This window comes from Temnothorax americanus, unplaced genomic scaffold (assembly GCF_048541705.1).
Source record: "Temnothorax americanus isolate GAGA-0224 unplaced genomic scaffold, ASM4854170v1 Scaffold33, whole genome shotgun sequence".
Lineage (NCBI taxonomy): Eukaryota > Metazoa > Arthropoda > Insecta > Hymenoptera > Formicidae > Temnothorax > Temnothorax americanus.
Window position 1 is genome coordinate 1,547,098 of NW_027509475.1, and position 24,867 is coordinate 1,571,964.

At 42.6% G+C, this 24,867-nt stretch overlaps 1 protein-coding gene across 1 annotated transcript; it reads left to right on the forward strand.

The window, feature by feature from the left end:
- Positions 1 to 800: 800 nt before the first annotated feature.
- Positions 801 to 23,444, forward strand: LOC143901268 (phospholipid-transporting ATPase VD). Its single transcript, XM_077413408.1, has 17 exons — positions 801 to 1,082; positions 7,620 to 8,276; positions 8,846 to 9,025; positions 9,123 to 9,383; positions 16,601 to 16,876; positions 17,142 to 17,310; positions 17,425 to 17,778; positions 18,093 to 18,388; positions 18,566 to 18,727; positions 18,791 to 19,064; positions 19,150 to 19,582; positions 19,927 to 20,321; positions 20,439 to 20,726; positions 20,845 to 21,201; positions 21,291 to 21,478; positions 21,804 to 21,977; positions 22,088 to 23,444. Exons 2-17 carry the CDS (start codon positions 7,630 to 7,632, stop codon positions 22,137 to 22,139), a joined length of 4,506 nt encoding a protein of 1,501 aa, XP_077269534.1. The 5' UTR covers positions 801 to 1,082; positions 7,620 to 7,629; the 3' UTR covers positions 22,140 to 23,444.
- Positions 23,445 to 24,867: the final 1,423 nt, after the last annotated feature.

The window sequence follows — 24,867 nt, forward strand, 5'->3', positions numbered from 1 at the left end:
GGAGTTCTCGCTTCTCGCCGCGCGCCTGGATAATTCGACGTTATTTACTCGCACGCGATGAGCGATGAATTACGATGACTTTTCTAGCGCGTGATACGGCCGAAAGAGAAAATCATGTGACAAAGGAGGAATCTGCAATCGTCACGATAACGAGTCTCTTTCTCGGCTAACGTGGGTGGAAAAGTGGGATAGGAAGAAAAGGTTTATGATCTTTTATAGAGAAAAGGAGGGCGTTTATTGAATTTTCTGAAACGTATATTAATTACTGATTTAATAATAAATTTAAAGTAATTAGTGTTACGTGCAGAATTATAAATTTTAATTGCAAAAGATAACAACGTACGATACAACTGCAAATCTACGAGCAACTGACAAAATTATAATTTATTTTTTAAATTATTTACAGAAAGAAAACGTTTATTGTTGAATTTACAAATCTACGAGCGACTGGTGAAACGATATGATTTAAAAAGAATTATTTATGGGAAGAGCAGCATCTGTTGAATTTTTCGAAACGTATATTAATCACCGATTTAATAATAATAATAATTTTAAACTAATTGGTATTTCTTTTAAACTACGTAGTAGAATTATAATTTTTAATCGTAACCGGCGCGGATCGACTAAAACCAATTAGATTCTGAATTGACTGTCGCTTCTGCAGAACGCGCCTTGCGCTTCTAGTGACATTTCGCGCTCACGCGCCTCACGCGCAGGTTCTAGGGATCTCGCCTTACATCTCTGCGATCTCGCTAGATGCCGCCAACTTCGCGGCAAACCGCGAGTTCCGTAATCGCGGCAATCGCGGCGCATTGGTCGTTGGTCGGTCGTCGGTTCCGGAGTAATCGCACAATCGCAGCACTGTTCCGGACTATTCCGGAGCCGGAGTCGGATCGGAATCGGAGATCGGGTCGGAGTCGGAGACGTCAGTTCGCCAGTATGTGCACGGCGACGGGGTGGAGTGGACGCTTTCGTCGGTCGTCGAGGACCGTCGAGCGTATCTGAGCAACGTCTGGCAACGCGATCGCGCTTATCGGTCGCGGCGAATCGGCCGCGATAACGCGCTCGCGAAACGAGTCGAGGTGAGTTTGTTGATGCGTGAATTTTGAAAACGGCAAGACAGAGGAAAAAGAGAGAGAGAGAGAGAGAGAGAGAGAGAGAGAGAGAGAGAAAAAGAGAAAAAAAAACGAAAATTTGCGCGTACCCGATGCATCCGCCGATCGCGGCTCCGCGGAGAGGAGATCGCGGATATGTCAGGTCGATTTTTCCGCCAGGTGTTTACCGTACGTGAATCGTGATTCATTCTCCTCGCCGCGGACTTTCCCGACGCGCGCGCGCAGGGAGAGATGTGAGCTTCGACGAATTCGGGGCGAAACGCCAGCCGCTTTCAACGAGGCCACGTGGACCACGTCGGGAGGCAGGGGAGGAAAAATGTGAGATCTCCTTCCTCCTCTCTCTCTCTCTCTCTCTCTCTCTCCTTCTTTTGACCCTTCCGCGCGTTACGCGGCCGATCGCGGGCGCAAGCGCGCGTAAACTTTTTCCTCGTTCCCTCCTTGGAACGACATCCTTCCTCATGGGAAAATCAGGCCGCGTTTATGGAACCCATCGGTTTTCGACCATTTTCCCGACGATCGATCGCGCGATTTTTGCCACGGGATTTTGTCCCAAATCGGGGGACGTGAGACGTCTTAATTAACACGTCATATGTTCCGATTTGGGACACGCGTTGCATAATATTTAAGCTAAAATAGCTTATTGTTAGCTTAACTCACTCTCTTCCTCTCTAACTGTCCCCTTAAAAAGAATAAGTTAAGCTAAGGTTAAATATTATGCGACGTTGGTGCAACCTAATAGCGTTTTTCACTGGCAGAACTATTGCGAACTCGGTGCACATTAAAGCCGTTGTACACTGATTTAATCTTTAAAGTAAAATGCAAATATTTTGATTAATAAAATGCCCAATACATATATTTTACCAAATAGTACATTAAAGAATATTGAGGCTTTCGTGACTTAACCCGTTTATATTAAACATATACACACTTTACGTTGATTTGTGTACGGCGGGGCTTTATGTGCACTGAGCGCGCAGCAGTTCTGCCAAAGAAAAACGCTATAAGTTATTCCCTTTAAATCTCGTGGGATTTAAATGTACCTACGGTGAATCGGTTGCGACGCGCACGCGACTCAGAATTTGTGAGAAGGCACAAACGCGGCAGGGAAAAGCTTACAGTTCGCAACGTCGTAACGGTTAATTCGCTTGAATGCAATCGCGTAAAATTGCCTCGATTCTTAGCGAGAAGGCGTTCTTTCGCCGATGGCTCGATCCTGATGATCCCACGTTACGCATCAAAAGCATTTCCTAAAAGATTTTTCGGCAATTTTGTCCAAAATCGAGACGTAAGACTTACTCTTAAAGATGTATTAAAGATATCTAAGACCTTTTATGATAGAAGGTAGACGTAAAGACCTAATATACGTCTAGACACCTTTATCATTTTAGTTTTTAAATAAGTATAACGCGATTTTCAAAATCAAAGATAAAAATATAATACAAGAAACATATTTTTATCTTCGATTCTTTGATTTTAATTCGCGTTATAACTTATTTAAAGACTAAAATGATGAAAATGTCAAGACATAGGTACGTGTCCGGGCATTGGTACATTTTACCTTAATGTCTAAAATAAAGACATTACGACATATAACATTATTTACAATATACAGTATCTAATGCAATGAAATGTGAAAGATGATCGTGTAAGAAATACGATAAAGTAACACGATATAAGGATGATGAAAGAATAACGCACACAATATAAGATTGTGATAAATATGATACAGATTATTTTCCACTTTGCTGCCACTGGAGGACACTCGTTTAGCTCCTGCACCCTTTTTTATTTCGTGACATTTGCTCCGCGTAAAAATATTATTTCCCGAGAGACGTCCTCGTCGATTTATTTCGATGACGGGGCGTAACAATAATACACGCGAGTAACATTACACAATTCCGGCCGAAAAAGGAGATCGATCCTGATATAAAATTCCAGCGATTTTTTTTTTTTCGAGAAACGTCATCTCGCTCGTAATATATTCCGCGTTGCGTACATATGTTTCGAGGATTTGGCTAACGATAGCGCGCTTATCGCAACACGTTCGTTATCAGTCGACTGATGGAAACGAGTGTCGAAGAAATTTCCAATATTACCTGACAAAGAGTCATATTGAACACTAATATAACTCGCCTTTAGCTTTAAACGGACGTTCATTCAAAATTAATAAACGTAGAAAGTAAGAATTACGGAGGCTTAACCTAACGACTATTAAACTTCTCGACGGTCATTAGCTTCATTTCGGTAGTATAGTATGTTGTATAATACGTCGTGTTTCCGGTAATTTATATTTCGCTTCAAAGCGTAAACGCAATTTCAGAAAATACGTTATTCCTGCTACGGAATATGTTTTAGGGATCCCATCTGGTTTCCGTTATGTTTTACAAGAGTGAGAGAGAGAAAGAGAGAGATTCTGTTACACTCGTTGCGTTTATTTCAACGCTGATCAGAAAAGACACTCTTGCGTTAACTGGGGAAAACCGACGGGTAAATCTCCTCATATCATCACGTTAAATATCGCGAAGCGAATATCAAACTTGCGAAAGAATAAACAAACTCGTGAGCCATTTCTCGGATCTTTGATCTAATTCGAAACGATTTTGCCAACGTCAAAATTCTTTGATAATTTAAATTTTTTCTGAGAAAATGACTTTTCGATGTTTCTCCTTTGAGGAAGAATCTTCAAACGAGAGAAACTTCAAAACGTTATTTTCTCAGAAAAATTTAGTAGACTATCTAAAAAGTTCCGTTAATCATTAATGCCTCTTCCAAAGCGTTCGAGATTATCAGAAAAAGTTGAAGCATCTCGAAAGGATTTAAATGCTGCGGAGAATCTTGATCGATGCGTAGATACATCGACAATGGATGTATTGTTTGAGATAAGCGGTACCCCTTTGACGATACGGTTTCGAAAAGTTAATCTCGGATAATGAGCAGACGATGAGCCTCGGACGATCGACTGGACGTGATATCGCAATTTTCTTTAATAATCGCTCCAATCGTCCTAACGACAGCGAACGACGCGGCGCGATAAAGCGTATAAGGTAAAAGAGGCACTCGCGAGTAAACGGGTGACCCAATTTAATAGCCGCTCGATTTTTTTCTACCCTTGATACACTTCGTTTACATTCGGCCGGTAGCGATTTACCGAGAAAAGGGTGCTCCGCGCGCCATGCACATCGATCGCGCACACCGGAATCTCTCGTTCGTCGCGCGTCGCACGCACACGCGATCGCGCGATTGCTCTCATGCTCATTAGCGCATGCACGCGTGTATAATACGCACGATGCAACGACATACCGTGAACACCATATTCCCCGTCCCCGCGCTCCTTCCAACGCGAATTACATATTACCGGCCGCGTAGTCCGAGCGCAAATTAAAGCTTCGGTAAACAAAAACATAATGGAAGCGGGATGCTGCTACTCTTAAAAAAAAAGAAAAAAATGTCCCTGAAATATATTTTTAGATCATGTTAACTAAACATTAGTTCTTTCAACAATTTATTAACCCATCAACATTTTTTTATCAAGAATTGATTAATTCAACTAATGTTTAGTTAAACTAACCAAAATGTTTAGTTGAACGTATCGGACTACATTTTTTCGGATTAGCAAATTTTTTTTCAGCGTATTTTTAATCGTGGAAAATTTTAAGCTTTTATTATACTATACTTTATTATACATGATACTATATTGAGATAAGTATATCTTTACATTTACACAGCAGTCACAGCTCACAGCACACTTTGATATAACACTGCTTCGTGTAAGAAAATGTTGCTTGAAAGATAGATGATCAGGATAAAGATTAACGGTTAGCAGGAAATTGTTCAAGATTGGAATAAACAATATCTCTATCATTAAATGAAGACAGTTTTCTCTCTCTCTCTCTCTCTCTCTCTCTCTCTCTCTCTCTTTCTCTCTCTCTCTCTCTCTCTCTCTCTCTCTTTCTCTCTCTCTCTCTCTCTCCTTCTCTCTCCTTCTCTCTCCCTCTCTCGATCTACGTTTCTTACACGTATCTACAAGCTCATCAGACGCATTAATTTAAATGCTGTTTTCATGTCGCGCTGCAGTTGTTCAAATCGAAGTTTGATATGTTCGAGAGATATTTAACGTCAATAAGAAATTAGAGAAAAAAAATCGAGTAAATCCTTTGTGCTAAAATCGCGGTATCGATCGCTTATCGGAATTATATCGGCAAATATATCAGATAAATGTATTTTTATATCAGTCACGCAAATGAAAAGCTTTGGCAATACTTTTCGTATACGGGGTGTGTCTATCTGACTAATTTTATTTACTCCTCATGGCGAATATTGCACGCGAGCTGCGGATGTGTCCTTCGAAGAGTACTATACTACGATTAGTTTTGAGTGGGAGAGGTTAATCTCTGGATGCCGTACTGATTTCGAAATAGTGTCTGAAAATAACGCGGTATTTCTGAGAACGCGCACTAAGTTTCTGCTTCTCGCGAACTTTGGGACGAAAGATTTTCACTCTGACTGATGCACTCGCTACATTTTTTGCAAAGATGGTTTACTTTGGTTATCTGCACGGGATATCCGATAGGCGTTCCCTAGCACATGGCGCGCTTTCCACGATCCGCATTGTATCGAGGGGCCTCGTATCTTTTTTGAGCGATAAGAGTGCGAAATTGTGCTTAATCTCCCAATGCTACTGGCAAACCATAAATCTCAGCAGCTGTTTTTGGATTTTGATTCTAACTTTCTATCGAATAGAAAAATAAATCAATAAGTGATTTTAAAGCCCGTTTTACACTTGTTTTTTTACTAAGCTGCGACATTATCAGACATTCTCATAGAGTTGCTCTCCCAATTATGGAAATTACACCAATTATTGTCATATCGCATTGCTACTGAAGCAGGCGGCGGGAATCTATGAATGATAAATGTAATATCTAGAAGGAATAGATATAGAAGAATGTCTAGCCGGTAAGGTCAATTTAAATAATTATTAATACAGATTCGACGAATGTGCGACGTATATGGTCCCATGACATTTGATTATGATATATGAGAATGTGCAAACGGTGACGTATGTTCGAGCGGATGTCATAACGCGCCAATTTTCCACGTTTATTTTTAACGAACGCTATTAATGGCTATATTAACGTTTTTACATGTTCACGCCGATAGAAAGCTTAGATAAAATTTTATTATCACTTTCATACTAAACCCGGTATCGAACGTCAATGTCGTCTAAAATAATATTCATCCTCTTTATAAAAATAATAAAAATATAAAATATATAAGAAAAATAATTTTTTTATACACCAATACTTGAAGAATATATTAAAAAATTACTCAATTAATTTTCCGACGTCATCTTTAATTTGTCTAAATGTTAATTTTTTATTCCGCAGCAACGTGTCGCAATATAAAATTCAGTATAAAAGCGTACCGATTGCGTCAAATTCATATTTGCGTTTTCTGTTTTGAAGGAACACACGGCGATGCACGTACGATTATTATTCAGAATACATAAGCGCGAATGATTCGTCAGTTGCGGAAATAGGCAAACGCCTGTCGAGAAGAATAATAACGAACGAACGAACTTCCAATCAAACGGTTTGCGCTCAAAAAGCGTACTATCGGGGACGTACTATCGGAGCGAGGACGCGAAGACGAATTATCTTTCTAGCATGATTGAAGAAGATTGAATTCCTTGCTATCGTATCGACTCTACAATTCTGATTACGATACAATTTCACCTATAGCTGCGGATGAAGGTGCGGTGAAATATTACATCGCGGGTCAGACTATACGATCGATTATCAGATGCAATAATCTTTCGCATGAAAGTCCAGCATTCTATTTAACAATGTCAATGATATGCTACTGTTTATCGGTAGTTCGATAATAGAACCTAGAAACTAGGCATGCAAGTTTTAAATTCTAAATATTGCAAGATGCTTCAGAACCGAAATTTAATTCTCAAGGATATCTTATCTCAGTATTAGCAACACTGTTAAATGTTAAAGGATGAAATTTAAACCAATACCTTGAGTTAAATGACATTTTGTTATTTTTAACTACCATGTGTATCGAAATTTATTATTTCAACACAAAACAGTATCATTTTAACTCTATTGGGTTTATAGTTAAAATAATTTATACTTACAGGAATGGTTAAAAATGACTCAAATTTAGTGCAATTTGACTACGAATTTAACAGTGAGTGTTTTAAAAAAACTTAATAAATTCACAACAATTATAGTTTAAAATAGATGAAAAGTCTTTATAATTTTTAGTAAAAAATAAAACATTATCTACATCTTATTTCATAATCGTTGTCCCCCCATTGAAAATCTCTTCTCTGTTCGTTAATAATTATATTTATATATAAAAATAAATTAGGACTGTGTTCAAGACACGTATAACAAGTCTTAAAATGATCAGTCAGTTCTTGCCATAAGCTGCAAACTTTAACTCTGCACTTATTGTTTCGCACAATCAACAAATTCCTTTTTCCGTATCGCGTAGATGTGCCAGCATGTCCGAGGACGACGCGCAGGAAGCAGTCAGCGAGGAGATCGAGAGACAGGGGTCTCTCTACGTGTTCCCGGGTGCGGGCCGCCCCAGCTGCGCAACGACGTCGTCATCGTCGTCGTCGATCTCGACGGCGCCTCTCCAGCCGCCGCCGCTTCCGCTGTCGTTCCTCCACGGTGGCTCGACCACGGCGAGCACGACAATGGCGACGTCCAGCGTCACGACGACGATGACGAACACGTCGAAAAACAGCAACGGCGACGAGGACGAGGACGCGGTAGAGGAAGTCGGTTCGCCGGCGAGGAGGCGAGCCGTCCCGAGGACGCACGCGAGATCGGCGAGCCACGGCGGTGTCCTGGCGGATGGCACGACCGGATGGCAGACCTACGGGTCCTTCCTGGGCCCGTTGACGACGGTGGGAAGCGCCACGTCCGCTGGTCGACCGTCGGCGTTGAAGAAGCCGGGTCACCAGAGAGCCTTCAGCCAGGGTCAGGTGGCGGACGTGACGCAGGGCCAATCAGCCGTAACGGGACACCACCGTGTCGGCTCCAGAACGGACTTCATCCTGCCGCCAGGCCACAGGGAGGACGACAGGCCGCCCACCGCCGGCAGGATGCCTTCCTTTCGCGGCCATTCCCGCCAAGCGTCCAGGTACGAAGCGAGAAAATAAGATTTATCGCCGCTCCGAGTGATAAAGGTTATCGGGGAACGGAATAACATTGCACTAACAATAGATAGATAGCAGTCTAGGGAAAGTTACACGTAAAGTTTAAAGATAAGATCTGTTTAATCGATCAACGCTTTCTCTCGAAAAACGTTGCAAGGCTGATTGCCAGTAAGAAATATAAATCTTGAAAGCTTTTGAGATAAGGCTTTATAATACGAAAAGAGACAAGAAATTTTTTTTATAACTTGCTGTAATATAGAGATGTTTGAACAAATATCGGGTGCAGTAAAAAAAAGTATAGTCAAAATTATATATATATATATATCGAATTATATATATCGATTATTTTAAAAATATATTCGCGATTTATATTTTTCATATTAATCCAATCGTTTCGTTATAAAATCCGTCAATCACTTATTAAAGTTATAAATTTACTAAACGCGTGACCCTATGGAGTTTGCGATATTTTTTTCGCAAGGCGATATTTGATGCCCAATTCGTAGAAAACGGGGTATTAAAGGCGCAGACTTCGTCGCGACTGTGTTTGCAGATCGGAGTCTATCTATACGATAAGACGTAGCGTCGCGCCTCCATGGTGGAGGAGACTATGGGCCCATTGTTTCGGCCCGCTGCCAGAGGAACCCCGTTTAAGAACAATTGTGCCGAATCACTTAGTCCCCCCGAAGACCCCGAAGAGTCAGCATCCCAATGGGGGTAGGATGGACAACAGGTGAGAACAAATAACGAGGAGGACGTGTCTTGTCTATGATCCATTCCAACGTTGTCTTACACGCGATGCATCTTACGCGCGCCCGTTTCTTCTTCAGGGTACGCACAACGAAGTACACGGCGCTGAGTTTTCTACCTCGTAACCTGCTAGAGCAGTTTCACCGCGTGGCCAATCTGTACTTCATCTTCATCGTGCTGCTCAACTGGGTGCCGGCCATAAACGCGTTCGGCAAGGAGATCGCGATGATCCCCGTGGTATTCGTTCTGGGTGTCACGGCGCTTAAGGACTTCTTCGAAGATCGCCGACGGCTCGCCAGTGACCGGCGTGTGAACAATTCCACCTGCCGCGTCTACGTTAGGTGAGTACAACATTGCAGTCGTGTGTACGCATAGCGAAGATATAGCGTATAGCTCGTCTACGACCGGCTCTCTTCTCTCCCCCTCGGAAACTCCGTGGGAAAATAATGATGTGTAGAGTTAACTCAAGTTTTACAAGTATCGCAAAAAAAATGCCGATATAATGTTACACGTCTATTTGTGAATTATATATAGAGTTCAGAAGGTAAGAAACGTTAACGAATCGAGCGACGAAATGCGTAGAACGATAATGTGTCCATTACTGTAGCAAAGCTACAAAGATATTAGAAGAACAACATCTGAATAATGATGTAATAATAACTGAGCACGCCGAAAGTTTCGGTTTTACGTCTAATAACGAAATATTATTCTACCGCTATGTATTATGCACGGGAAGCTTCAAACGGATAAGAAGTTGAACAAGGACATATAATTTTTCAACCGGCCTATCGGCCTTGCGCTCGTTTATCCTTGCCTGTACTGCCGACGCGAGCCGTCACTTCACGTTAGAATCCTTGCGGCAACGAAATCCGATAGATCGATTCCAATGAGACCGACAATTCCAGATATGTAGGTCACGTACACGCGAGCGCGAACGCGAACGCGCGCGAGCGAGCGAGCGGTCGGCGTGCATTGCGGTCGAACATGGTGAAGAAAGTGTCCCGTACCGTTCTTTTTCCATCAAGACCCCGCGGCACCACGCACGTCCGTATCGCGACGCGCGATACGACGGACGTTCTAATTCGTTCGCTTCGTGTCGACGTTATTTACGTTTAATGCCGATCGACGTGCCGCGCAAAAGCTCGGCTACAACGGGATTGTTATCGAACGAAGCGAACAAATTAGAACATTTTGGCATTAAACGGTTTGGACGGCGCGCGATTTGGATAACGCATATCCAATGCATTGATGCGCGCGGTATGCACCGTATTTCCGTATTTGTCATTCGTCGTCCGAGTCCGAGCACGTGCACTCATTTCGCCGCTTATATGCATCCGAAATGTCCGGCAAACGATCGCGCCGCGAAAGCAGAGAGTTGTTGCACACGCGATCGAATCAGATAGGATTCGCCACGGCTGGCCGATACGCTTGCGCCGATAAACGCGTATATACGCATGCCACGTGGTCGGTTGTGCAGCGCAACGCGAGGACGGCTTGGTATTACATAGCCGAACGAAGGGGGTAACGAACTCCGAAATGCTCGTCTCGTGACTTGCAACAATTTCGGGGATGGTAACGAGGCCTGTTAACGCTAATTTGAATCCTTTACTGATGTCGAGGCGCCGAGTTCCGCGATTTGTGTTTTTCATAGTCTTAATCGAAGCAATTTAATTAACGAGTAATTAGGTGCAGAACGGTGTAGAGATTATTCCCCTGCGACCATTTGGACTACTTAAGAAGACGCTTATGAGACAGCGGAAGAGAATAAGTGCATCACTGAAAAAAAAATTAGATTGTTCATTTTCCACTAGAAAATACTGGTTGAATCTACCAGAATTTGGTTGAATTAATAGGAATTCTGGTTGCATAATTGGAATTCTGGTGGCATTAATTGGAATTTGTGGTTGCGTTAATTGGAAGAATCTGGCTCGTTCATTTTTCACCAGACGTCCAATTAACTCAATCAGATTCTATTTTCAGTGGCGCTTACTTTATCTCGATCATTTATATCGATCTAAATTGAGGAAAGATTGAGATTCTCGAAAAATATTGCAAGAAAATAGAAATAATTTCTTTCTGTGAGTGAAATAATATTTTTATTCCACATCTGCGAATTCGCGTGAAAACCAGCGGTGGGTTTTCCGTTTCGTGCGTAATTGCAAAATTGCGTTTAGTTGCAGTTAGTTGGCCTGCCTAATCGTTCGCACGTCAGTTTCGATCGCTTGTGCAAACGTGGGCAGTTTCGTGATCGTCACGAACCCTCGTTCATAATGCAGCGTAATCGGAAAATTGATCGATGACCTGGCAATTCCGATACGATGCCTCCTCCGGATTTCGCTGGACGACCTTGCCCTTCGACGAGTCTCGTCACACGTCGATTCCTCTTCAACATTAATTCGCTGCATTCCCGATCACGCTCGCGATACAAAATCGTTCTATAATTTGTACGGCAGTCTTTGATTTCGGTGCGCGATCTCAGGATATCGTGACGATCGTGATAAAAGGAATCACATTATCGCGATAATGATAAAATATTATGTCTTTACTCATCTCTCTCTCTCGACGCAGAAGAAAATATAATAAATATCTAATCGCTACACCTGGGGCGATTATTACGCAGATCTCTGATATAAGCGCGACGCACTACCTGCCGATGCATTCGCGTGTTCCCTATCGGAAAGGACGATCGATTCAAAGTTACGCTGCCGGCGACGGCGATTCTCTTCGAGTCGTGATTACGCGCGCTCGCTATAATCGCCTCAAATCTAGCGTTTTCTATAAACCCAACGTATCCGCATAATAGTGCGAGCGACTCCGCCCGCGTTCTCTCTCTCTTTCTCTCTCTCTTTCCCTCTTACACTCACGGCCAGGTCGATTCTGATCCATCTCGTGCGCCGAAGGCCTTGACATTCGCATTTATTGCCATTACCCCTTTTTATCTCGTCTCACGGCGCGTGCCATACAATCTGTCGATTCCGCTTGTTACAGTCTACCCGCGACATAATTTTATTGTAATTGACCGCCTCTGCGAGCCATATGTTGACATTTTTTCGGGAATGCATATCCAAATGTGTGCATGCAACTGTGTTAAACTTGTGGAACTTTTGTAAGTCACGAGGTCAACTTTTTCTTAAATTTAATATGGAATCTACTTTCTTTCTTCGTTCGCGTGGATAATTCTCCATTTTTAGCAACAGAGTATAATTATTTGCTGCACGGCGCAACAGCTGAGCGAAAGCGCTATTTAACCCTTAGCTGGCACACTGGGGTCGTTTCAGGCCCCACCACTAAAATGCTTGCTGCAAGGAATCTACTGATTTGTTTTACTTAAAAAAATTCCAAGATAGTCTTCGAGTGTTGTTTTAACAAATGTCATAGATTATTTTGATAAAATGTAATATTAAGTATGAAAACAATTGGAGAACGTAAAAGAAAACGAAAAAAATGACTGTTTTCACTCAAAAATTTATAACTTATATTTTAACTCTTCCATATTTTAGTACCATTTTCGTATTATAGGGGGGCTTAAATTAGAACTGAACTAGGCTGGGGCGTTTAATACCCCACAGTGCCAGCTAAGGGTTAATCTACATATACTTATTGTTAGTTCAATTTCTAATTACTTATTTTTACCAGATTTATCTATAAATCTCAATAAACGCTTTATTTTATCCTATCTTATAAATTGAAATGTCCACGAATCGAGGAACATATATAAAATTTTTCCGATAAAAGAAAAAATGGTAGTAAAAGACTTAACAAAAGTCTTCCTTTGACCTTTGATTTATAATCGTTCAATTGAACTTAGGTATTGTGAGCTATCAAAATCAGTCTGGGACGCCGTTAAAATCGCAAGTAAAACAAAAGTTTGTCCAGCCGTATCGGAACAAATGTAAGTTTCGCGTGTGCGAGCCGCTCTAATCATCGCACTTGCCTCGCCTATTTGACACCGATTGCTCGAAACCTACAGCTGTTGACCTTCGTCGATATAGTTTCGTTGTTGTGGCGGACATGCCATTGCGTTAAAACTTCTCCTAAATCCGAAGCCGTAAGACCGCCTACTTAAAATCCCACTTTAGAAACCTTTTTCCGCGCGAGGAAACCGATATACCTTTCGCAACGCGCAAATAACTTTTAAACGTTATTCAATACGGTTCTTCCATTACGGTGTTACAACGTAACAAATTTTGTCCACGGGGGTCTAGCTAAATCTGGGCCAATAAAATCCGGCCAATCGAGACGGGAAGACACATGCCCAGCCCTTTTTTTCCTCTTGCAAAGCTCTTCGCGAGTGCCGTTAAACCGGCGAGTGATATCATCGGTTACGTCACTCGATGCGGGTGTAAACGTATATATAATGCGTGGTGCTTGGATATCCTAACTATATCGTTTCTCTGAAATGCGTTCGAGGTCCTGAAATATCGACGAGCTACCAGCAAATCCATATATATATATAGATATTTCGTGGGAAGTTTCTGACACAAACAATTCAGCGTGAAAGGCGTAATTATGTTTGACTAATAAAAAATATTTTAACTGCAAATAACTTTCCTCGTTCTCTAACGTACTTGATGAAACAATATGCTGAATATGCAGACTTCTCAGATTAATTTCATTTAATCAGAATGGATTTTTTTAATACAAATATCCTGAAACTCACCCAACAAGAATGGAGAAATGGAGTGATTAATTTATTTTTCTCGCTGAAGATGGCTCAATCCCGAGCCGAAACGTACGAATGTATATTACACTGGGAATAAATCAGTGATTCTGTTCATGCACCGATAACTGCGTCTGACTCTCATAGCCATCCTTTTATCAATTTACAAATATCTTGTTTCCCTTTATTAAGCTTTATGATTGCTAAAGCACACGTTTTTAGCTTTTATTCATTTTAAATAGATTGTAATTTAATGGTTTTCAATTTGAAAGAGTTTTTATAAAACTGTTTAAGCGTGGATATCAAAAATACGTAACAAAATTATTTCTAAATGAAAATTAATTCGAAATAAAATAATGAACTTGCAACTGTGTGCGTATAGATAAATATAGAATAAAATTTTGTAAGCGTTCCGTTGTTCCCTCGCGGTGTTAAAGTTGTAATCATTTGAAGGCTAAGTCGAAACAATGTCAAGAGAATGTCACACAAAAGAGAGAATGCTAATTACAAATCGAAAATTCTAAGATTTCCGCCTGGAAATAACGTGAAGAAAGATACAAGTTCCGTGAATTTTGATAAGCGTAAAATACGTATAACCGCTAAGTTTTCCTTGACTTGTTATCTCACACAAAATTATGGCATGCGGTTAAAAATTATTATCCTGAAATTATTATGCGGCCAGCGATAACAAACGCGGTACCAACGTACGCGGTGTGCTTGATCGACTGAATGTAACTAAAAAAGAAAAAGAATACTGTGTGCTTAAGAAAATTAGCAAGCTTATTTCAGAAATTGTTAAAAAACAAATAATCATGACAAATTAATCGTCCCGGTTTAATATGGCACGCCGAGCAACGCAGTTACGTTGCTTACGTAATGCCACCGTGCCGTGCAAAAAAAAAACCTGTATTTTACCGGCCTATGTTCAGTGGACATTGTTTTTTTGCAACATTGTGTTATATTCGCGGACGAATTATATAGAATTCATTAGATTTCTCGCATTATATATATAGCGATGATTATAACATTAGGCAGGGTGTTGCGTACGTAATTGCAAATTAGCTCATGCATTAATTATTACGTGTATAACTAGCGCTATATGTAGTCAAAATGTCCCCGTCGCTCCTGCGCAGGATATACAACGATACAAATCCGCGACAAAAAGCTCGCTCGATCGTGACATCGATGCGATGCGCGATGCATAATGTATGCATTTACAATGATTTACGTTTTACACTAAACGAGGCGAAAAAGCGAGCGGCACAAAGGCAAGAATGGTGTCTCTCTTTTCTTCCATTATCCTCCAAGGCGCGAACAAACGAATTTGCATCATTTAAGTCTCGTCTAATAAGACGGCCTTGCAAAGACAAACGATATTCTCTCGTTCTCGAAATGAAATCCCGCTCCCATTCACCAATCCACTCGTGTGAATCCACCGCGTTCAAATGTCGAGAGGCGATATCGTTTGGCTGATGCGCGAGAGGACCCGCCACCCGCCGTTTCTCGAAGGTCGTCTCCGATGATCGTCCAGTCGTCGTTTCAATTTCGTTCCGATTAAACGAGAATGGACGTGACGATATAGTGCGGGGTATTCTAGACTGTACAACCTTGGATACCGCCGCTCCATGTGCTTCAATTAAATATCGTCAACCGGCCGGTTTCGTCATACTCGGAGAGTACTCGAGAGAGAGAGAGAGAGAGAGAGAGAGAGAGAGAGAGAGAGAGAGAGAGAGAGAGAGAGAGAGAGAGAGAGAGAGAGAGAGAGAGAGAGAGAGAGAGAGAGAGAGAGAGAGAGAGAGAGCGAGAGAGATGAATCTTTCCTGAATTAGTCACGCAAGGTCGCCTCCTACTCACTCCTAGGCCTGTCGCGATTCCACGCCGAGCAGAATTATGAGAGTAATAAGAAATTATATTTTCATGAGGCTCTTTCCCAACTCGGGTTTTGTTCCCACGTATTAATATTTCGTGGATCAATCCTTGGTTTAGTTATTAGGTATAGAAAGTCGATTAAGAGTATGTTTCCTAAACCATATTTTTGTGAACGATATTCGCTTAATATTCGACATGTTGTACCGTTAAAAAATTGCCAATATCAAGTTGAAAGAAAGAAAGAAAAAGGAAATGTGGTTGGAAATTAATAAAAAATAATTTTTTTGTTAATTTTTCAATTTTTCCTTCGTGCCGTTCATTATTCACGATGATTCATCAATTTTCCGTTTCGATAGGCGCGCGAATAGTAATTACTTATTACATATGTCTCGCCGTGCAAATGTCGTTTCTATCTTAACAAACATTTGCGTGCGAAGCCGTGTGCAATGTCTATTTTTGCGGTGACGACAGCAGGGTAGCCTTACGAGTTCTTTTATGCAATACAAGGATTTGTCGATCGCCTTCGTCAATCCGTTAAGTAAGATGTTTATATATAATTTCACTCGTCGGCTCAACTTCTCTTCCATGCGAGAGAAATAGATATTTAAGTCTTATTTGAACCTAATAACGGGATAACACATATATGGAAGTTATTTAATTAATTTAGCGAGGGCAGAGCATACTGACACGATACGCATATTTCACATGTGAAAGTCCAGCTTATTAAATGAAACTGAAACAGACTGTCCCCTCTATTAGAGAATTCTCTTAGTCGTGGAGCGTACAATCAGATTTTTATTACGAAGCCGCGAAATGCAATTTGCGTAATTGCGGACGGTGAAATTAAGAAACGTCGCAGATGCAGAGGTAATTTATTTATCGCGCAAACTTTTTAATTGTATCATTATTTAATTATTCGTCACGATCACGCCAATTACGTGTTTCCCGTGTTATCCAAATTATCAAATAACGCTTAAAACTAGTGCCATACAGTGTTTCTTGACGAGATTTCTCGCGATTTCGTTGCAGCGAGGGCGACAGATACATGAAGGTAGCGTGGAAGGATGTCAAGGTGGGTGACCTGGTTCACCTTTCGAACAACGAACTGGTACCGGCCGACCTCTTGCTTCTGCGAAGCAGCGATCCTCAGGGATTAGCTTACCTCGATACGTGCAACCTCGACGGCGAGTCGAATCTGAAGCAGCGCCAGGTTGTCCGGGGTTTTCTCGATCTGCAGGATACCTTCCAGCCTTCCAAGTTCCGATCGGTAGTCGAGGTCGATCAGCCAAGTACTAGAATATATAGGTAATTTACCCGAATTATTCGTCGTGTCCGATGTATCAAAGTTAGAAACTATTTCTATTGTTTTGAAGAAATTTTTAAAGGCTTTTCTAGACTAGAGTAATTCTAAAAATCTAACCGTTTTTGTCTGTTAAAGTTTTTAACGTGAATTTTTGATTCGATGTTTTTATAATTTGTCTGAGAAACGCGCGATGCCGTTTATCGCCGTGATAACGTTTAGACGGAATTAACCAGATTACCAGAGTGATCCCACTGGCGCGTTTGTTAGGTTTCACGGCGCCGTGGTGCACCCGAACGGCGGCAGGGTGCCCGTGTCCACGGAAAATCTTTTACTCAGGGAATGCGTCTTGAAGAACACCGACTTCGTCGAGGGCATAGTCATATACACCGGTCACGAGACCAAGGCGTTGCTGAATAACGGCGGACCCAGGTACAAGGTAAATGCCCAAGGAACTGAATATCTATAACTTCGGGATAATCCAAGTGATCGAATAGATAATGTACATTGGAGAAATGCCTTTCTGAGAGATGCAACGCGCGTGTGATTTCAGCGTTCTCGCCTGGAGAGATTCATGAACAGGGACGTGAAATGGTGCGTGGTGATACTGTTGGTGCTGTGCGTGATCGGCGCGTTCAGTTGCCGATTCTGGCTGTCAGCGTACACGGGTCTGGCGGCGGTGCCGTTTCTGCCGGTGCCGCACGAGCCGATCTACGAGAGCTTACTGACCTTCCTGACGTTCGTCATAATATTCCAAGTGATGATACCGCTGAGCCTGTACGTGACGATCGAGATGGCGAAGGTGGGACAGGTGTACCACATCGGCCACGACCCGGCCCTCCACGACACGGAAACCGGCCGTAAGGCGGAGTGCCGCGCGCTGAATATCACGGAGGAACTAGGCCAAGTGAGTGTGGCAATTTATTATTAAACGAATTTGCGCGGGACGAATATTTTACGATCAATATTATGAAAATTCCTCCAAAAAAGTGAAAACATTTGTATATCCTGAAATTAGTATTTCTTATTGTTATACATCAATTTAATTACATTTAATATTTAAATGGTACGGTCGTTCATCATAACTTTTAGCACTTCTCTACATTGTTTTCTTACTCATTGTTGCTATAAAATACTACATTGTTAGCTATAAAAATTTCGCAAAGTAATGTACAATGTATTACTGTAAGTATTACTTGGAATGTTATCATTGAATGACAGGTACAGTACGTCTTTTCCGACAAGACCGGCACCCTTACGGAGAACAAAATGCTATTTAGGAGATGCGCGGTAGGCGACCAAGATTATTCGCACATGGGAGACAACGAGAATCTGCTTCCGTGCTCGCGGCTTAAAGAGGACCTGCTCATAGGTACATTTCGACATCGCTTACAGGAGTTTCTTATTGTCTTAGCCACGTGTAACACGGTTGTCGTAAATTCTCAACCGCATCACGATATTATGAACTCTAGCGGGGTCATCGAGGAACCTCAAAAAAACGGAACTGCTCCTACGAGGTTTGTATACGTTAGATCAATGAAGGATTGAAGAAAAATAAAACAGATTTGTCTCGTCTTTGATGCGAAAAAAGAAGATAATTAAATACGACTATTTTCGCATCTATATGGAGAGATTAGATTTACTGCCGCATTTATTATTTTTCTTCACGAAATTAATATCATGGTATTCGACAGAATAATGGAAACGGACGCGAGCTCTTTTCCGACCGTGAATTCTCCGCCAGTACCGCTGTCTCCGAGCAACAGAGCTGTTCGCACCTTATCTCCAGTATCGCCAGCAATTAGCACGGCGAATACGTTCGACGATACTCCGAAGTTCCCGTTTAAAATTTCCAGGTTGGTATAACGCTCGGAGGTGCACAAAATAAAAAGGTATTTAACCGAGCGATATCTTTGTAGGCCAAAGTTGCTGAACGTAACGTCGATACCAAGCCTGGGGATCGGACTGCTTGGACGGAAACCTTCGCCGGAGGGACAGAAGGGACGCAGCCCGGACGCGAAGAACGGCGACGAGTTGCTGCAAAGCCCGGCAATCTACGAGGCGGAGAGCCCGGACGAGCTGGCGCTGGTTCACGCGGCACGCGCTTACGACGTCAAGTTGGTGAAACGCACGCCCCGTAGCGCGATCGTATCCTTCCCGGACAACTCAACGCTCGCGTTCGAGATACTTCACGTAGGTGGTTACACGCGACGAGTCGCTCGCGAGAATATAAACGGCAGTATACGGTTCATCGTTATCGTTCTTCGTACGCTTGCAGGTACTGCCGTTCGACTCGAACAGGAAATGTATGTCAGTGCTGCTCAGACATCCTCACACCGGCGAGATAGTGCTGTACAGCAAGGGCGCTGACACGACGATGCTACCGGCGCTCTCGTCGAGCGACGAAAACGTCATCGCCTCGACGAGTATCCAACAGTATCTACAATCGTACGCGCGTCAAGGTTTGCGCACCCTGGTGATGGCGAAGAAAACGCTGACGGCGCAGGAGTACGAGACGTGGCGGCAGAAGCACGACGAGGCGGAATTGGCGACGGAGAATCGCGAGCGTCGCATACGCGACTCGTACGCGATGCTGGAGTCGCATTTGACGTTATTGGGTGTGACCGGGATCGAAGACAAGCTCCAAGCCGGCGTGCCCGAGACAATGGCCGCCCTGGTCGCCGCCGGGATCGTCGTGTGGGTTTTGACAGGTTCGTAGAAAATCGCTCACTCGCGAACCGGCGCGCAGCCGCACGGACAAACCGGTTTAACATCGGTAAGCACTATTTTTAGTGCGATCATCTTAGAGAGAGATAAAGGAGGCGTTTCGCATTGAATCGCAAATGCATTTCCACCACATAGCCAGCGTTTCATCTATCCATTATTACATAAATGTCGTTATATAAAGACGATGGATAAAAAAAATTACGGAGGCGTACGTATCGAAAGCCAATGAAAAGTAAACATCCCTCGGATGGAACCAGTCCGTGTTCTTGAGCGTAATTAGCGCGCGTTAATGCGAGTTCTACGTCATCCTGCACGTTTTCCGTTTCAGGGGATAAACCGGAGACCGCGGTGAACGTGGCGTACTCGGCGCGGCTCTTCTCGCCCGCTATGCAGCTGCTGCAGCTGCAGGCGAGATCAAAGTCTGTGGCCGAGGCACTTATACACGGCTACCTGGAGTCAGCGCGCAAAGAGAACGTAAATAACGGTCATCCGCAGCCGGATATGATGGGCATCACGGATCCTGCCGGCATGTACAATCGCGACTCCGCCGAGAGAGACGCGCACAGAATTGGCAGCCCGTGGCCACGGCAACGCGCGCTTGTCGTGGACGGCAAAACGTTGACCGTGATCCTAGATCCGCGATCGGGCCTGATTGGGCCGTTCCTCGAACTCACGAAAATGTGTTCCAGCGTCTTAGCCTGCCGCGCCACGCCGCTGCAAAAGGTAACGCGTTGACAATAGTATATATAATAACATTAAAACAGACTTTAGCCGCGCGCGAACTATAATGACTGGAGCGATAACGCGAAGAAGAGTAATATAATTTATTTTACGTCGCAGGCATACATAGTCCGCATCGTTAAAAAGCAATTGGGAATGAGAACGCTGGCAATCGGCGACGGCGCGAACGACGTTAGCATGATACAGACCGCGGACGTGGGCGTCGGTATCTCGGGGCAAGAAGGCACGCAAGCGGTAATGGCAGCGGATTTCGCGATTTCTCGGTTTTCTATGCTCAGCCGGCTCCTCCTTCTACACGGACACTGGTGTTACGATCGTCTCGCCAGAATGATTTTATATTTCTTTTACAAAAACGCAACCTTTGTCTTCCTCATATTCTGGTTTCAAGTAAGTATCGAATGATTGTAAAGAGAAAAACGTAAAATGGTTCCCTGAATGAAAAAATTTATCGATCCTTCAAGTAGAGATATTCATAATAATACGTTTTCCCTCTCTTTTCTCGCAGCTGTTTTGCGGCTTTTCCGGTGCCGTGATGATAGACCAAATATATTTAATGCTATACAACTTGCTGTTCACCTCGCTGCCGCCTCTCGCCTTGGGTATTTACGATCGAGTCGCCAAGGCTCGCGTATTACTTTCAGCGCCGGAATTGTATACGAGAGGACGCCTGGGACTAGTGTATCAGTCGCATTCGTTTTGGCTTACGATCATTGACGCTCTTTACCAAAGTGTCGTCATCTTTTTTATTACCAAAGAGGTTTATGACGATTCGATTATCGACATATGGGAATTCGGGACGACTATTATGTCAGCGTGTATCGTCGTTATGCTGGCTCATGCTGCTATAGAAACTAGATCTTGGGTAAGGAAGAAGAAATAAAGATTGTAACTACATTAGAGAGAAGAGAAATATGTTGTCATGGGTATTATATGTAACGTTGTTTATTTCAGACTATAATCCATGTTGGTGCCATCTTCGGTTCTTTAGGCATTTTCTACGGATTTTGCCTATTTTACAATGCCGTTTGCATCAATTGCATGGGCCTACCTGGGTCCTTCTGGATAATGGAAATGGCCTTTACACATTTCACGTACTGGTTGACAGTGGGACTTACTTCTGTTGTTGCCTTAATACCTAGGTAAACTTCCCTTATACAATTATATAGTAATTGTATAAGCGATATTAATTCGAATCTGCAAAGACAAAATGCCGGGTTTCCAGTTTTTTTTTATTTAATCGATTTGTAATTTAATTTCTTTTTCAATTCATTTATTCTAAACTCTATTTATAATCCCAAGTGAATATATGAGTGAATTATAATTATATTAAATATATTAATATAATTTTTAATTAAATTATGATTCCATATAAATCTAAATATGCTATTTCTTTGTCAATAAACTAATAATTCAGTTAATTTCAATAAATATCAAATTCAACAGCATTCTTTTTTATAATCACAGATTAGTATATAGGGCGATACAGTCCACTATCGCACCAGATGCTATCCACGTTGTCTCGCGACGAATCGCTGCGAAAAGCGATAGTCAAGATCGTCGGCAGCGTAATAGCAGTCAAAGAGGCGAAGTCAACTTTATCGCTGGATGGTCGCGCTCCTCGCAGCATGCTACTATCAGGTATATCGCCAGTGTTACACCCATCGCTATTTAATGGCTCTAAATAATACCCATGAGTTCCACAGTGTTTGTTCTTCCGAGTACCATGTATCATTAATTATTCATTGCAGACCCGGCAGCTACAGAAGGAAAAGCAACGCTCTCACGACTATCGTCGCATAACAGAACACACAATCAGACAGAGATGAAGCGTGTCCATCTCATTAACCGAACCAATCGCCGAAAAATAGGAAACAACTCTTCGCTGTTACGATCCTCGAAAGCGTTCCTTCATCGATTAGAGGAGAATCTTCTGATCTCCGAAAGTCGTTTGCATTGACAATCCTGTCTAATAACTATATTAATTATTCCTGGTTGACGATTCCCTAGCCTCCTGTAAGATCGTAGCTCTAATGACGTAGATACGAGAGGAAAGCTATTTAATCATGGTTGGTGCTATCGGGCGTGAAAATTCGCGTTTGTTACCACCGAATCGTGTAATATAAATTATTAAAGAGAACGTCGAAAGTTCGTCGTTCGAAATGCAATGCGCGTCATCGCTCGCCCGTAGGGGCGTCCTCTTTGCCGATATCGCGATAACGCTAACGTTACATTGCCATTATCGAGTTGGAGTTATCGCGGCTGATTTAAAATCGAGTGGCCTTAAATCTTAGATCGTTCGTTGCATTTAATGGCTGTGACTTCTAGGGACCAAGACTGTGTGTGTGTGTGTGTGTGTGTGTGTGTGTGCTGTAACTGCATTGAGGCAGGCCGGAGATTCGAGTGAAAGTCTACGGCTGCGCTACTTCAAGTGTTTTCCTCTTTATTTTTTTTCTTCGACGTAGAACTTCACTCGAACGCGTATCCGCGACTTCTTCTTTCGAGCGGGCCGTGGAAGACCAACGTTAGAGACAAACGGACATGTATACCGAGTTCTAGCTCGCTTCACATACCTTGGGAAATAAGTGTACACAAAAATGTTGTATAAAGAGTGCAAAGTATATTGTACATATATGATATTCCGCGAGATATATTTTATAACCGCTGCGAGAAATAGATTTTATATATTAAAACCGATTTATTTTTTAAGTAAGTTTTTAGTTGTCATTTTAAACGTCGCGTCATACATTCGTAGAGTAAATAGCGGGAAGCAGACGCGGACGCGTCTTAAATAACCCGTGACCACCGCGTCGAGCTTCTCCTATTTCCGGTGTCGATCCGGAAGACCAACGGAATGCCTCATGTAAATTATGTATGATGTATTGAGAGATACACACGAGCTTTGTCATACCTACCGTTGTGTTACTACCTGTTGTAATATAGACAGAGAAAAATATTGCGAGATATAGAAATTTTAATTTGGATAATGCATATTGAATGTTATACCGATAACACGCTGTTGTGCTATCCATAGTATTTTGATAATGATCGGATTATTGTTGTGTGCGTTTGCCGATGTAAGGAGAGTATTAAAAAGCGAGAAATCAACTCGTTTGCATTTTCGTTTCTGCTAACCCGATCGCCGTTTCATCGTCCCTGTATAAACATTTAATCATCGCGTAACTAATGTAGTACACGGGTGTAACGTATACTCGGTAGAATTTCACCCACCAACGAATTTAGCAGCTGAGTGAAAACAAACAAGAACATATCTTCGCGCACACGTTTACAGTCCCCAGTGTGTACGGAGCTATTTTTTTAAATAGAAGCAGATGAAAGCTGAAAAGACGTCCATCAATAATCGAATATAGAAATTTTAAAGATAGAGAGATTTCGAAATATTTGCAATTTTAAAAGTCTCGAGATCTGCGTGGGATTATTCGCGGGATTGATTTTACTTTATACGTTCGCACGATCTCTCGGGGGATAATCGATAACGGTAAACGGAATTATACGCCGAGAAAGCCGAGTGTTCGCGAGCGACTGGCATGGCATGCATCGCAGCGAACGTTTTGCAAAGGTAATGAGCAATAGCTGCAGCTCGTGCAGCTCAGCTGTGAGCACCACTGACTCATGCGGAAACACGGGCCGACGGAGGGGATGGACCCGAGACCCGAGGTGGAGAATGTAGGGAATGGCGTGCTGCGGCGGCTGTTGCCTCAAGTCAGTAGTCAGTACAGTACTGGCTGGTGCTGGTGTGCCGGATGGTACTTAATCGTTCGCGAAACGACGCGACCGTGAAAGTTCCTCTCGCGAACGTGCATATCCGTTAATTATCCCGAGATCTCGCGCGTGCAGTTCCGTGAACCGACTTCCGCAAAAATTGAGAGTGGCGATCGATCGAAGGTGGCAAGCGGAGAAAGGACACGAACGTTTCTAACGCTCAGCTGGGGACCTACGCTAGAACCTTGCTCTCTATCTTTTTCTTTGTTTGCCGAAATCCTTCTATCGGCGTGGGCGAGCTGCGAGTCCTTGTTTCATCGGTATACGCTCACGATTACGTTTTCGCAATCGATTAGCAATCGATTTGCCGCAATTTTCTCTGAAAATTTTCTCTGAAAATGTGACGCGACAGCTGAATCCGGTGAGTTGCAGCCACGTGGTGTGCGAATGAATTTTATGATCGCGTCTATGCGATAGGTGTGTGTAATCGTTACACGCGAGGTCCAAGGTCGAAAAATGCTCGACACTTGCAACTGTTACAGCGTATATGTATGTACACGTGCGACGGCGCGTTTCGATTTTCGCCGTAAGATAATTTTCCGTTGGAATATAATTTTATTTATTTTGTTCCGCAATCGCAATAAAGCGTCTCGGTATTCGGGTTGCGGTATTAAAAACAATTATTAGTGAGAAATCACTTTGGCATTCAACAACTCGACGTTTAAAAAGCACACGATAAGATACCTCGCTTCGCGAAACTCGGAATCGGAACTCTAATATACTCCGCATCTCATCTCGAGGGCAATTT

Excerpts from the sequence above, each read along its gene's own strand:
- LOC143901268 (XM_077413408.1), top strand. The coding sequence starts at position 7,630 with ATGTCCGAGGACGACGCGCAGGAAGCAGTCAGCGAGGAGATCGAGAGA. Across the intron at positions 18,389-18,565 it reads AACGGAACTGCTCCTACGAG|AATAATGGAAACGGACGCGA; the intron begins GTTTGTATACGT and ends GGTATTCGACAG. Across the intron at positions 21,479-21,803 it reads GTTGTTGCCTTAATACCTAG|ATTAGTATATAGGGCGATAC; the intron begins GTAAACTTCCCT and ends TTATAATCACAG.